Genomic DNA, 15,027 nt, shown 5'->3' with positions numbered 1-15,027 from the left:
TGCGTCTATGCTTTGCCACGAGGCTGCAGTGATATCTGTATGCTGGCCTGCTTCTTTTCTTATTTTTTGTTTTATTTGTTGCTAAATAGCATTTACTCTTTCTAGATGTGTGAGCACAGTTAAACAGACTTCCTCTGTTATTTTACTTCATTTTCAATCATTTTGTAACACTTTACATTAATGTTTAAGTCGTTAACATTAGTTAATGCAATAGAGTGACATCGTTTTGTATTCCCACCTGGAAGTCATCACCCTGGCTCCCCCAACAAAAACCAAATACGATTTTTCCATTGGCTTTTGGATCGTTGTGACCAACAAAAGTTATTAATTCTTGCACATTTTGTTCATCAAGATAATCTTCACAAATGAACTTTTATGATTATTTGATTACTATGTAGATTATTTTGAAACCTAAATACAATCAGCAGAACTAAAGTTAGGCTATAAACAAACTATGCCACTGTCACATGACTTCAATGTCACATCACTAATCTTCCAACAACTCTTTCAGTCTTGCAAGAGTGTGATTATAAACACAATGAGGGTGTAAACCTGGACTAATGAGTAGATTAACAAACCCTAGTTTGGTAAACCCTGACCTAGAATAAAGTAGCGGAAGTCAATGGAACAAAGTGTAGTGTGACTGCACTTTAATAACATTTGCAAGTGTTAAATGTACAGTAGCAAAAACAGCCTGTTTAATGGTCTGAGAGAGGGTGAAAAATTGCAATGTAAAACTGTAAAATATAAGTTACTACAGTTTTAGTGCAAGAAAGCTTGAAGGCGTAACTTTAAATTACGTTACCAAACAAAATAAACCAAGTAAATTCGTGGTGACATACCTGGCTTGCCGTTGTTTGTTACAGCCCTGTGAGTCGACTCAGCTGAAGTTCATGTCTCAGCAGTGCTCAGCCACAGACCAGCAGCCTCTGTCAGTGTCTACAGATTCCAGATCAGTCTACACCTGGATCCCTGCCATCAGCTACACCTCAGGTGAACCTAATAAAGGTCTTCCAGTTGAATTTGTCTTTCGTTGTTTTCCCTGTTCTAATGTCTTTCTCTCCCTTCCAGGTGATGCTCAGTGTAAACTGATGTGTCGCTCACGTGAGCAGGACTTCATGGTGAGCCGTGGGTCTCAGTTCATTGATGGGACGCGATGTGAAGCTGGTAATAATGTGCCACGTGGTTCCATTTCTGCCTGTCTGGGTGGAAAGTGCCAGGTAATGCCACACACATAACGTAAACACACATTAACTGAAGTATTGTTTTGCCCACTTTGACTTTTAAATTGGACACTGTATGAATATTTAACAAGTTTAATTTCTCCATTTGGTTTATTACCCGGGTTAGCTGTTTGGCTGTGATGGAGTAATGCATTCTGGGAAGTTGGAGGATGTGTGTGGGGTGTGTGGGGGCAATGGCTCCACCTGCCAGTTCATCTCAAACACCTATTCAGGTGGAGAGGCTGGAGGTAGGTAGGGGTAATTCTTAGACATATCCATCATTTGTCTAGTTATGCTTTACTTTATGCATAATAACCTCTTTTTGTTTGTTGTATTTTCAAGAGTATGTCACTTTCCTCACCCTTCCTTTGAACGCCTCTCAGGTTTATGTGATTAACACAAAGCCAGTTTTTACACACCTTGGTAAGTATAGCTACGTTCACACAGCAGAATACAGTTGTGAGTCCTGTGTTGTTTACACAGTTTAGTTTTGAAACTGTATTGCATGATGGAATCTGAGAGAATTAAATTTAGCAGAGTATTTAATTATTAAATAGTTTAGAATGAAAACTAAATCCTTGAACACTCTTGTTACATGCATTAGTCAAGGTTATTCCAAGTTAGAGAAGGGGACTGACTTCATATGCACTGCCATTCAAAGCTTTTTTTTTTTATTATTTTTTTTTTACATTTTTAAAATAAGTAGGCCTATATATCTCATGTTCACCAAAGCTGCATTTATGTGTTTAAAAAAACAATAAAAAAATAAAAAGTAATATTTTAAAATATTGTTACAATTTAAAATAACTGTTTTCTGTTTTAATACATTTTAAAATGTCATTTATTCCTGTGATGACAAAGCTGAATTTTTACCAGCCATTACTCCAGGCTTCAGAGTCACATGATGCTTCAGAAATCATTCTAATATGCTGATTTGGTGCTCAAGAAACATTTCTTATCAATGTTGAAAACCGTTGTTCTGCTTAATATATATTTTGAAACTGTGATATATTTTTGTTGAGGATTCTTTGATGAATAAGAAAGTTCAAAAGAATAGCATTTATTTGAAACCGAAATCTTTTCTAATATTATACATAATATTATACATTATCTTTTCTAATATTTCTAATATTATACCTTTTATATATATATATAAAATTTATTTTATATATATATACTGTATAATATATAATGTCCAACCAAATAAGACTATATGAAAGAAATGCTCTTTCCCGCAGCTGTGTTATTAAATGATAAATATGTGGTGTCTGGAGATGGAAACCCAGGGCTAAGCATCACATACCCCTCACCTCTAGAGAAAAGCCCCATAATCTATAACCTCTACCTCACACCTGACCAGCAACCTCAAACTGAAGAGCTCACTATTTCTGGACCAGTCACAGACAAGATCCACATACAGGTGTGCAGCATCTGAATTATCCTCTTTTTCTGTTTCTGGAATGACATTTGTCGTTTATGTAATCATTGTTACTTTATTTTCACATTTTTAGGTGTTTCGGAAATATGGGCAAGAGTATGGAGACCTCACCAGTCCAAACATTTCATACCAGTACTACTCATTTGGTGCTGTTTCAGTGGAGAGAGCTGTTCAGGGCAGATGGTCCAATGTCATTTCTGCCTGCTCAGTAACCTGCGGCACAGGTAACATCTTGGTTACTGTTGTAAACTCTGTTGGAGGGGACAACTTGTCCCTGATGGATTGGACAAGTTGTGGCAAGAGGGACACAAACATTAAGAGGGACACACGTTTCGTTCCCTCTATCACTTACCTAACTTTATTGTCCTTGAAGGCAACTCTTTATGTAGACAGCAGTATACATACACACATACAGCAACACAACACACATGAAATAATACACAATTTATAATAAGTCATTTAAAAACATAATTGCAGCAGGTATAAAGGAATTCTTATATCTAGGGAATGAAGGTTACAACAAGACATTCCCTATCTGTCAGTCACTTCGACGTTGTGTCGATGTACTGACACTAGGGGTTCCTAAGAAAACTGCACAACCATCTGAACCATGTTACAAGGTTTTGGCAGTGCAGATGTCGGCAGGCTACTGTGTAACAAGTGCAAGTCGCAACGTCGTAACCTTCCCAATGCCCCACATAAGCAACGTTGTCCCACGTACCACGAGGGAACGGTAAGGACCGTACTTACCTTTTCTCCATGAAAAATACATCATATGGGATTGCTGTCAGGGAATATGGAGCACCTAGCCTCAAGTACATGGGTTGACCTGAAAGGGCATACTTCACAAGTACTGGGCCTGGCAGCGAATTCCTCCGCTGAATGCGACTCTCGCAAGGTGCTGAAGGTTAGAAGGACTTCCAGGGTTCGCCGACCCAGGGAACTTTCATTAACAAAAAACCACACGTTATTACTTCAGGGAAGGAAAGGCACTGTGTGCAAGAGGTACACCCGGCCAGTTACCCGCAGTTTACCTGTTCGTACTCAGTACACGGGATGAAACTAGCTCAACCCAAAGATTGTAAAATCTCGCAAAGGTACTGGGTGTCACCCAGCCCACGGCTCTGCAGATATCTGTTAGAGAGGCACCATTAGCTAAAGCCCAGAAGGATGCAACACTCCTCATGGAGTGTGCTCGCACTCCTAGGGGGCACGGCATGCCCTGGCCCTGGTATGCCAAGAAAATTACATCCACAATCCAGTGGGCCATCCTCTGTTTGGAGACAGCCTTCCTCTTCTGCTGTCCCCCAAATCAGACAAAGAGCTGCTCAGAGCATCTAAAGATATCTATGCGGTCCAAGTAAACACGCAACGAAAAGGCTGGGTCTGCCTTATCACGAGGCAGTGCTTGCAAGTTCACCACTTGATCCCTAAATGGGGTTGTGGGAACTTTGGGCACGTAGCCTGACCGGGGTCTCAGGATCACATGAGAGTATGTTGGCCCAAACTCTAGACACTAGGGATGGGAAGATTAACCGATATGTATCGATACGCGGTCATGCGCGTGCACGATGCGAGTGCATCGGTAGAGCAGCAGAGGATGAATGAAATTTTGAAAGCAAATCGAGATGCATCGGTTTTTGCGAGATGCATCGGTTTTTCCGAGATACAGCTTATCCTTTTAATACAGAATGTATTTCTTTATTTATTAACAAGTGTTGTCAACCTGTTTTTTGCGCATAATTTAATCGACCTAAGGTAGTTGTCAGGAAGCGCGAGGAGTAAGCAAAACAAATATGTCGGACGCCGAGATAATTTATCCTCCACTGAATTTTAAATCTAAAGTTTGGGAACACTATGGATTTTACAAGAAAGACGGGCGACTTGACAAGACAGATGCAATTTGTAAAATGTGCCGCGCATCTGTAAAATACACGGGCAGTACGACTAATCTGATATCTCACTCGAAGCGGCGCCACGGTGTTGTTGTGGATTCAGAAGCGTCTGCCAGTGCCCCTGCATCCCCTGCCTCCAGCTCTGACTCACCTGTAGCTACCAGCTCCAAAAGTGGTGAGAAAAGTATTGAAAGTTTTTTTCCATGCCCCGCTTGCTAACAGTTCCGCGCGCTCTACGGCAATAACTGTTTATCTTGGAAATACTTAAATAATATGTGCCATGTGTTCTAAAATGGCCCTCTACTGTAAACCGACACTCAGGCTCTGAGAGAAGAGCCAGTTTGTAAAAAAGTATTGGTTTTACTTGGTTAATAAATAATCAAACTAATTCAATGGCACCGCATCCTCTTTCACATCACCACATAAACTTGATCTAATTAGCTAGTGCTGAATTATCGCATCGTATCGTGATATGGGTGTGAATCGTATCGTATTGCATCGCAAAATGCCACACATGTATCGTTAATATATCGGATCGGATACTTTGTATCAAGATGCGTATCGGATCGGCATTATACCTTAGATGCCCAACCCTACTAGACACGTTTCTCTGACAGAGAACACCTGCAGGTCCCCTTCCCTCTTGATGGAAGTGAGCGCAGCCATCTTCAAAGAGAGGGCACTCAACTCAACTGACTACAGGAGCTCAAAATGAGTTCTCTGTAGGCCCAGCAAGACTACAGAGAGGTCTTAAGAGGGAATAAGGCACAGCCTTGGAGGGTTTAACCTCCTGGCGCCTCTGAGGAACCTGATGATCAGGTTGTCTTTCGATGAAGACTTACCATCCACATACACTTTTAATGACAGCCACCCCTCCAACCTCTCCTGCAGGAAGGAAAGCACTGACCTGCCTGCGCATCTCTGTGGGTCTTCACCTCGAAAGTACACCAGTTCATGAACAGAACCCACTTCAAGGCATAGAGCCATAGAGGGAGCTCTGGTCTGAGTGATAGTGTCTACCACTGCTGGTGGTAGTCCACTTAGGTCTTCTGCGTCCCGTACAGGGGTCAGACTTGGAGGTTCCAGAGATCTGGGCACTGGTGCCAAATTGTGCCCTGAAGGTCCTTCCTCGGGGGAATTTGCCAGAGAGGGGCTGTCGCGAGGAACGTGAGCTATGAGAACTAAGTCCGGGTGGGCCAATACAGTGCAAACAACAGGATCACTTCTTCGTCCTCCCTGTCTTTGCACAACGTCTGTACAATCAGGCTCACTGGGGAAGATATAATATTAATATTTTCTTAGGCCCCGGGGCCAGCTGTGTGCCAGCATGTCCATGCTGAGAGGGGCCTCAGTCAGGGAATACCAATGGTATTCCCTGGAAGTGAACAGGTCTATCTGTGTCGCCAGATCAGCTGGACCACCTGGAATTTATTCTCTACTCTCCCTGGAGTATCACTCATCACGACATTGCGCCATTGAGTTTGATGGTGGTCAAGTTGCGACATGCGACGTGAGCTTAAACTGCCTTGGCTTATTTATGCTACTGTCGCTGTGTTGTCTGTCCGGATCAACATGTGCTTGCCCTGGATTAATGGCTGAAACCTCTCAGGGTCCAGCAATACTGCTAGCAACTCGAGGCAGTTGAAATGCCAACGCAGCCGTGGTCTTGTTCAGAAGCCCAAAGCTCCGTGCCCATTGCATACGGCGCCCCTGTCTGTCTTGGACACATCTGTTGTGACAACACACCTGGACACTTCTTCTAAGGGAAACCCTGCCCATAGAAATGCAAGGTCTGTCCAAGGGCTGAATGTGTGGCGAAAGATCGGCATGATATCCACGCAATGCATACCATGCTCCCTGCGCCATGCTCATGTCAGGACTCAATTCTGAAGCTAGTGTGATGCGGTCTCACATGCATCAACCCGAGTGGCGTAATCACCAATGAGGATGCAATATGCCCCAGGTGTCTGTAAAAATTGTTTCACTTCATTTTCGCTGTCTTTCCCCTGAATGACTTCACGCTAGTGGTTCAACGGATCACAAAACTCACGGTTTGGTTCATATCACGTTTATTAAGTCACGGATCAGATCATTTTTCGGATCAGAAAAAAAAAAAAATGGGGGGGGGGGGGGGTGACTTTGCATTTATCACTTAGCCCATTTTAACTACTCCGATACCACAGCAGAAACTACTAGCCTAACTAATACATTATTAAAGGCAAGTGAACAGACTGTAATACTGTAAAAATACTGTACACTAATTACAAGAATAGATAAATATAACATAAAGTTACAAATAAAGTATAAGGTCTAACTGTAGTATTAATTTTTGTGTACAGAAATGTAATAATTAAATGTAAAATGACACTGTTCACTGTATAAATTTAATATAGATTAATCTTTGTTAAAGCTGTGTTTTGTTGTTTGATTTACATGACAGACAACAGCAGGTATTTATAGGTTGCTGTCACTTTAAGAGTAAGACCCCATGCACGCACACATCCGATAGACACACATCCGAATTCTCACCTCGTTCGCTTTTGACTGACATAATGCGTGTATGTGTCCATCCAAGTGCATTGAGGACGTGAAAGAGAAATCAATTTGGAGTTCGCAAGCTATCTCTGTGTGTGTGCGTGCGAGCCTTGTATGTATGTGCGTCTGTGCACACCGATAACAGCGTGGCGTGCGATAGCCTAACGAATGAAATCCTCTTTTGCCTCTTCTAGCGCTGGAATGGTTTTATATCTATTTAATGTGTTAACTAGCAAGACAAAACACGTGCAAATGATAACCTTTCGCTTTATTGCAGTTAAACTTGCAATCTGCGAATCACGTGTGCTGAACCGTGGGGCTTGGTCCGTACGGATCACGGATCAACAACGATCCCTTTAACCACTACTTCACGCAGTTCAGCACTGACTGAGCGTGCTCGTTCATTAGATACGCCATCATAGTGACTGAGTCCAACCACTGGGGAGAGCTTGCTCTTTTCCCAGTTGACCTGAAGCCCCAGTCGGCAGAGGTGTCTGAGCACCTGGTCCCTGAGCAGTAGGAGCGGCCAGTCGTCAAAATAATTGAGAATGCAAATGCCCACTTCCCTAAGTGAGGCAAGGGGCAGCCTCTGCGACTTTCATGAAGACACCAGATTACAGGGACAGCCCATAAGGGAGGACCATGTACTGGTATGCCTGACCCTCAAAAGCAAATAAAAGAAACGGTCTGTGTCAAGGAAGAATTGAGACATGAAAGTACACATCCTTCAGGTCTATCCCTGTGAACAAATCTTGATGCTAAATGCATGTCAAAACAACATGATTCAAAACAAGCAGATCTCAGATTGGTTGTCACCCACTGCCTTTCACTGCCTTTCTTATGATGAAGTAAGCACTATAAAACCCTTTCTTCATCTTGGCTGGAAGATCAGGCTCTATTGCATCCTACTGACTGCAATCTCTGCACACAGGACAGGGGCGTCTTTGCCTCCCACCAAAGTAAAAAGGACGCCGCTGGAACTGGGGAAAGGGGCAGTTCGATCACTGTCTCCTGTGAAAGAACAGCCTCCACCATCTCTGGGTTGCATCTCTGGGTTTCTTGGCGCTCGCCTGTTGGACAGGCGGTGTCGCTTTCCTGCGGGAGGCTCTAATCTGCGGCCAGGCTGTGGTGGAGCTGGTGTAGCTGCCGCAGGCAAACACCCTCAGCGACGGCCGTTGTGAGTTGCGCTCCGAGCCCAGATACCAGTCATCCAGCCATGAATGCTCAGGACAGGGTGGAGGACTCCACTCTAGCCTGATGTTTACGGTGGCCGGGGCAAGTATGGCTGCCAATTCCATGTCGAACTCACCATACTCAAAGAAATTAGGATCACCCACCTAACTCATCCAGGAACTCGACCGGACACAACAAGCGTGACGAGGAATGGGAGGCCTGTGCGGATTGACCCAGCGGAAAATGCTCCCATTGTTCCCCTAATCTCACCCTTGTGCATAGTAGAATGGAACAGGGAGCAACTGAAGTGACTCTCTCTCTGACCAGAAAAGAGAGTTGCGACCACAATATTGCCATGGTTATGTTCTCACAGAGAGGACATAAACCATCCACAAATGCTGTTTCAGCATGGGTATGACCCAAACACTCGAGGAGAGATCATCGCCGAGCCCAGATACCAATCATCTAGCTATGAATGCTCAGGACAGGATGGAGGACTCCACTCTAGTCCGATATTCATGGCAGCTGGGGCAAGCATGGCTGCCAATTTCAAGTCGAACTCAGACTGTGCTGCCACATTCAAAAGTGGGAGTCCAGCCAAGTCCTCAGCGTCGAAAGGCATAAGCCCTGACGAATTGACAGTTCATCCTCATCCGGTGCCCCGAATGAGAAATTAAGATCACCCACCTAACTCATCCAGGCACTCGACCGGACACAACAAGCGTGACGAGGAATGGGCGGCCCGTGGGGTTTGACCCGGCAGAAAATGCTCCCATTGTTGTCCTCATGTCGCCCTTGTGCATAGCAGAACATGATGGGAGCAACTGAAGTGACTCTCTCTCTGACCAGAAAAGAGAGTCATGACTGCAACATTGCCATGGTCATGTTCTCACAGAGAGGACATTAACCATCCACAAATTCTGTCTCAGCGTGGGTATAACCCAAACACTCGAGGCAGAGATCGTGGCCGTCCAAGGATATCGACCACACCCAGAAACACACAGGTGGAAAGGCATCTTTAAAAAGACACTCTCCGCCAGTGCTCTGCTCTTTTAATTGCTTTTTAATTTAAGCGCCTACAGGAGCTCTCACTACACTTATCTGTGCATGGCGTGGAGAGACCAGCAAATTGAGGTGAATGGAATGAGCGCCTCTCTTTGTTGACATCCATTCAGCTACGAAGTACAAATCTGAATGAGTGGATGCACACCATCTCCGTTTATACCCGTATGTCTGGGAGAGTGGCATATGCAATTTCCACTTGCCAATTTTTATTGGCCTTTTCTTAAGGTACCCCTAGTGTCAGTACATCGACACTACGTCGAAGTGACTGACAGGGAACACATAAGCAGTTAAATTCTGGGCACATAAACACGTTACATGTTATCAGTTTTGTTAACTTCATTCATCTCAACAGAACAAATTATAACTAGGGCTACGGGATATCCTTGATAAAACTTTGTTTAGATTCTATATTAATGATTTGTGCTGAGAAAAGTACAGAAACTACAGTAAAAATACGTTTACAATAAATATGGATAATTTAGATATTTACATTTATATATATATATATATTTGTATAATAATATATTACCATAAATATATTTACATTTATATAATGAACCAAATGATGCTGTAATAAAACTTTTTATATGTATAAACCATTTATAAATTTAATTTCTGTTTAAACTCATTGATCTCTCTGTTGTAGGCATCCAGAAAATCAGTCAGCACTGTGTAGATGTGGTCACACTCGAGCACCTGGAAGATGAGCTCTGTAGTTCATCCCCTCAAACACCAGATATGCTTCAGCCCTGCTTTCTGCCAAACTGCCCACCCAGGTGCCTTACTGTGATTCAGGTTCATGATTTTGCCTCAGAGGAACAAGTGGCCATTCAAACATACCAGGAAATTTCATAAAAGTTTTAAAAAATTGGATTTGGAAATTGAAATTTATTTTGAAGAAAACCAAAAGGGAAACCACTCTGGCCCTGTCTAACATGACCCACTTTGAATACAGGAGTTTAATTTGTGTATCTGTTGTAGCTGGGAGTTAGGTGAGTTTGGACCCTGCAGCGCCCCCTGTGGTGTGGGAGAGCGAGTGCGCTCTGTGACGTGCTTTCAGAAGCAGGGTACGGTGAAAGTAAAGCTGCCTGACTCTGACTGTACACTTGACTCTAAACCAACAACAACTGAAACCTGCAACTCCCAAATCTGTCCTGCCAGGTAATGTGCCAAAGTGTATAAGACTGAAATGAATTAGCAAGTTAGATAGTCTTAAGGTGAAGTCCAGTACCCTAGAATTTTTTTAATGCACAGAGAAATCCTCCAACCTGATACAAGAAAATCAAGTCATTCTGGCAGTTGTGTGTATATATTCATATACTGTATATGTGTGTGTGTGTGAGTGTTGTAGATGGCAGGTGTCTGAGCCTGGTGAGTGTTCAGCTGTGTGTGGACCCGGGGAGGCCCAGAGAACGGTGTCGTGTGTCCGCTCCCATCATGGATCTGATTCTGAGGTTGACCAAAATTTGTGTTCTGAACCCAAACCCCCAGAACACGTTCCCTGTGTGGTGGACGTTTGTCCTGTCGGCTGGGATAGCCAAAGAGAGGTATTGTGTTACAAAATAAATTCAGCGTATATTGTATTGACATCAAGTTATAATTAAGCAGTACTGCACAAGCAAGTATTGCTGTACTGAATATCAGCATGATTGCAAGTGTGATATTGTAGTTATTTACAAGTTAATATTATAAATATCCTAAGCAATTTAACAAGTCAATATCAAGCACCTAATGTTTAAAACAAGTGGTCAATTAGTTTGACCAAAGCAAAAGAAAGCCAAAGCATCAAACAGAAGCCAAAAGAAGCCAAAGCATCAAGCTTTGGATGTCACTAAACAACACAGAGTTGCAGCAGTTTACCCTCCATCCCCATATGTTCTCTAATCACTCTGCTACATTTTGGGATTTCTACATCCTGCTCTCCACTATCTGGAGAGCGAATGCTGCTCAAAATACAACCCGAATTCCGGAAATGTTGGGACGTTTTTTAAATTTGAATAAAATAAAAACTAAAAGACTTTCAAATCACATGAGACAATATTTTATTCACAATAGAACATAGATAACATAACAAATGTTTAAACCGAGAAATTTTAAAATTTTATGCACAAAATGAGCTCATTTCAAATTTGATGCCTGCTACAGGTCTCAAAATAGTTGGAACGGGGGCATGTTTACCATGGTGTAGCATCTCCTCTTCTTTTCAAAACAGTTTGAAGACGTCTGGGCATCGAGGTTATGAGTTTCTGGAGTTTTGGTGTAGAAATTTGGTCCCATTCTTGCCTGATATAGGTTTCCAGCTGCTGAAGAGTTTGTGGTCGTCTTTGACGTACTTTCGTTTAATGATGCGCCAAATATTCTCTATAGGTGAAGATCTGGACTGTAGGCAGGCCAATTCAGCACCCGGACTCTTCTATGACAAAGCCATGCTGTTGTAATAGCTGCAGTATGTGGTTTTGCATTTTTCCTGCTGAAATACACAAGGCCTTCCCTGAAATAGATGTCGTCTGGAGGGGAGCATATGTTGCTCTAAAACTTTTATATACATTATAGCATTCAGAGTGCCTTCCAAAACATGCAAGCTGCCCATACCATATGCACTCATGCACCCCCATACCATTAGAGATGCTGGCTTTTGAACTGAACGCTGATAACATGCTGGAAGGTCTCCCTCCTCTTTAGCCCGGAGGACACGATGTCCATGAATGTCAAATTTGGACTCATCTGACCATAGAACACTTTTCTACTTTGAAACAGTCCATTTTAAATGAGCCTTAGCCCACAAGACACAATGGCACTTCTGGACCATGTTCACATATGGCTTCCTTTTTGCATGATAGAGCTTTAGTTGGCATCTGCAGATGGCATGGCGGATTGTGTTTACTGACAGTGGTTTCTGGAAGTATTCCTGGGCCCATTTAATAATGTCATTGACACAATCATGCCGATTAATGATGCAGTGTCGTCTGAGGGCCCGAAGACAACAGGCATCCAATAAAGGTCTTTGGCCTTGTCCCTTACGAACAGAGATTTCTCCAGTTTCTCTGAATCGTTTGATGATGTTACACACTGTAGATGATGAGATTTGCAATTTGATGTTGAGGAACATTGTTTTTAAAGTATTCCACAATCTTTTTACACTTTCACAGATTGGAGAGCCTCTGCCCATCTTTACTTCTGAGAGACTCTGCCTCTCTAAGACATCCCTTTTATAGCTAATCATGTTATAGACCTGATATCAATTAACTTAATTAATTGCTAGATGTTCTCCCAGCTGAATCTTTTCAAAATTTCTTGCTTTTTCAGCCATCTGTTGCCCCCGTGCCAACTTTTTTGAGACCTGTAGCAGGCATCAAATTTGAAATGTGCTCATTTAGCGGATAAAAGTGTAAAATTTCTCCATTTAAACATTTCTTATGTTATCTATGTTCTATTGTGAATAAAATATTGTTTTAATGTGATTTGAAAGTCTTTTAGTTCATTTTATTCAAATTTAAAAAACGTCCCAACATTTCTGGCATTCGGGTTGTAATTTGGCTTTCAAAAAACCCACACAAATCTGCTCTGCAACCATTCCACATTACTATTCCACTACTGCTCCACATTACATTTCAAACAATGATAAGTTTTGTATAACAATGTATATCTAGTAAAGACGTATATTCCTAATTTTCTATTCATCAAAGAATCTTGAAAAAAATGTATCTCAGTTTCCACAAAAATATTAAGCAGCACAACTGATTTTAACATTGATAATAATAAGAAATATTTCTTGAGCACCAAGTCAGCATATTAGAATGATTTCCGAAGGATCATGTAACACTGAAGACTGGAGTAATGATGCTGAAAATTCAGCTGTGCCATCACTGAAATTAATTACATTTTAAAATATATTAAAATAGAAAACAGTTATTTTAAATTGTAATAATATTTCACAATATTACTGTTTTTAATGTATTTTTGATTAAATAAAAGCAACCGTGGGGATCATAAAATACTTATTTTTAAAAAAACATTTAAAAACATTGTAACAAACTGTGTATATTGAAGAGTGATATGTGATCTGTTCTGAAATGTCTTTTCAAGACTGAGCTGACCCGTACAGATTCCCGTGTAATGCCCCATTCCAAAATGGTTCTAGTTTATGTTTGGAGGCCTGTGATTGGCCAGTGCTCCAAGACCTGTGGCATTGGTAAACAACACAAATGAATACACATACTGAAATTAGGACAAAACTCATTTCTGATTGTGTGTGCATAATTGTGCATGCTTACTTATTTATGCAGGATCTCAGCAGGTTTGGTTCTCCTGTGTGGATCCCCAATCACGTCTAGAAGTTCCAGAGTTCCTTTGTGATCGTACCAATAAACCAGTGTTGTACACCCAGCCCTGTAGCCTATCAATATGTCCTGCTGCGTAAGCATTGCTTAAACTCTTCTTTTAAACTCTACTTTTATACATTCACACATGATGAGCACAGTGTCTTTCTTTATCAGGTGGCACTACATACAGGGACCCTGCAGTGTTTCTTGTGGAGGTGGTTTAGCAAAGAGAGTTCTGTACTGTTCCGAAAGGGTGGAGGGAGGAGTTGGAAACTGGGATTTGGTGTTGGGAGAATCTGCTTGTCAGTCTGTGCCCAGACCTTCAGAGGTAGTGGAGTGTAATACTGAAATCTGTCCAGCCAGGTAAACCATCACAGACTGTACACACCTCATTTCTACTGAACATTTGAAGAGACAGACATTCTCTTAAGCAGATCTGCTTTAGTCTCATGAAGAATGGTGGCAGTTACTATAGCTAATCTCGCCTCATGTCGAGGACAGCAAACTGTTGACCTGCCATTTTTAAACATTAGACCTAAAATTATAACATAATGTTAATCCAATTACTCACTGTTCCTGGAAGAATCTTTAACGCATGTTTTAATAAGCTGATAAATGGTGAAAATGGCCTGCCGTCTGTCCTGATTGATTCACAAACAACAGGTTAATAATCAGTGCTAAATGCAAATAATAAAGTGCAACTAACCATAATCTATGCAACCATAATCATGCATATATTAGTAGGATATCAAAGTAAATAGGTTTATCAACTTCTAAAAGGGAGAACAAAATACATTCCATATCTTTTGTTGTTGATGTCGAAGGTTGTGTCAAATCATACTGTACAGTATTTTAACAGAATCTCATCTGTCACATGGTAATATGGTAATACTAATGTTTGTTCCATTTAATAGGCTGGTAAATCACACTTATTCTGTTTATGCATTTAGAACATTTTACATTTTTCTATTCAGACTGTCATGTTTTTGAATATTGTTGTGCCACACAAACTACATATTAAAATAATTAAATAAAATAATAATAGATTAAAAATATTCAAACTCTTTATAAGCAATGAATTTACATGACTTTTCAGTCTTGTTTATTTAGTTTTACTTATTTTAGCCAACTTGTTTTATTTCAGCTAGTTAACAAAGCAACATTTTTCATTTCATTTAGTTGAAGTCTTTTTATATTTTATTTTATTTCAGTTAATGTGTATTTTATCTCAAGTAATGAAAAAGTTTTTTTATGGTTTTAGTTTTAGTTAACAATAATAACCCTGGTTGGGTCACCACTTAATGCTCAATGCCTATTGTCTTGAAGCAAAACCAACTGATTTTTTTTATTACTGTATTATTAGGGTGTCTTAATTC

The 15,027-nt window shown here is 41.3% G+C and overlaps 1 protein-coding gene across 2 annotated transcripts in view; it reads left to right on the top strand.

Annotated features, from left to right (window-relative positions):
- Positions 1-15,027, top strand: part of adamts13 (ADAM metallopeptidase with thrombospondin type 1 motif, 13) — a 33,640-nt gene that overhangs the window by 13,418 nt on the left and 5,195 nt on the right. For both annotated transcript variants that reach the window (XM_051904514.1, XM_051904515.1), the window contains exons 14-25: positions 867-993; positions 1,072-1,220; positions 1,351-1,471; positions 1,566-1,646; positions 2,462-2,643; positions 2,735-2,885; positions 9,976-10,105; positions 10,311-10,490; positions 10,681-10,876; positions 13,416-13,521; positions 13,616-13,745; positions 13,826-14,014. In XM_051904514.1, coding sequence (XP_051760474.1) covers positions 867-993; positions 1,072-1,220; positions 1,351-1,471; positions 1,566-1,646; positions 2,462-2,643; positions 2,735-2,885; positions 9,976-10,105; positions 10,311-10,490; positions 10,681-10,876; positions 13,416-13,521; positions 13,616-13,745; positions 13,826-14,014 — 1,742 coding nt within the window. The remainder of the gene's footprint in view (positions 1-866; positions 994-1,071; positions 1,221-1,350; positions 1,472-1,565; positions 1,647-2,461; positions 2,644-2,734; positions 2,886-9,975; positions 10,106-10,310; positions 10,491-10,680; positions 10,877-13,415; positions 13,522-13,615; positions 13,746-13,825; positions 14,015-15,027) is intronic.

Source organism: Ctenopharyngodon idella, chromosome 8 (assembly GCF_019924925.1).
Source record: "Ctenopharyngodon idella isolate HZGC_01 chromosome 8, HZGC01, whole genome shotgun sequence".
Taxonomy (NCBI): Eukaryota; Metazoa; Chordata; class Actinopteri; order Cypriniformes; family Xenocyprididae; genus Ctenopharyngodon; species Ctenopharyngodon idella.
The sequence above is the reverse complement of the archived record's forward strand: the minus strand, read 5'-3'. Positions and strand labels throughout refer to the sequence as shown.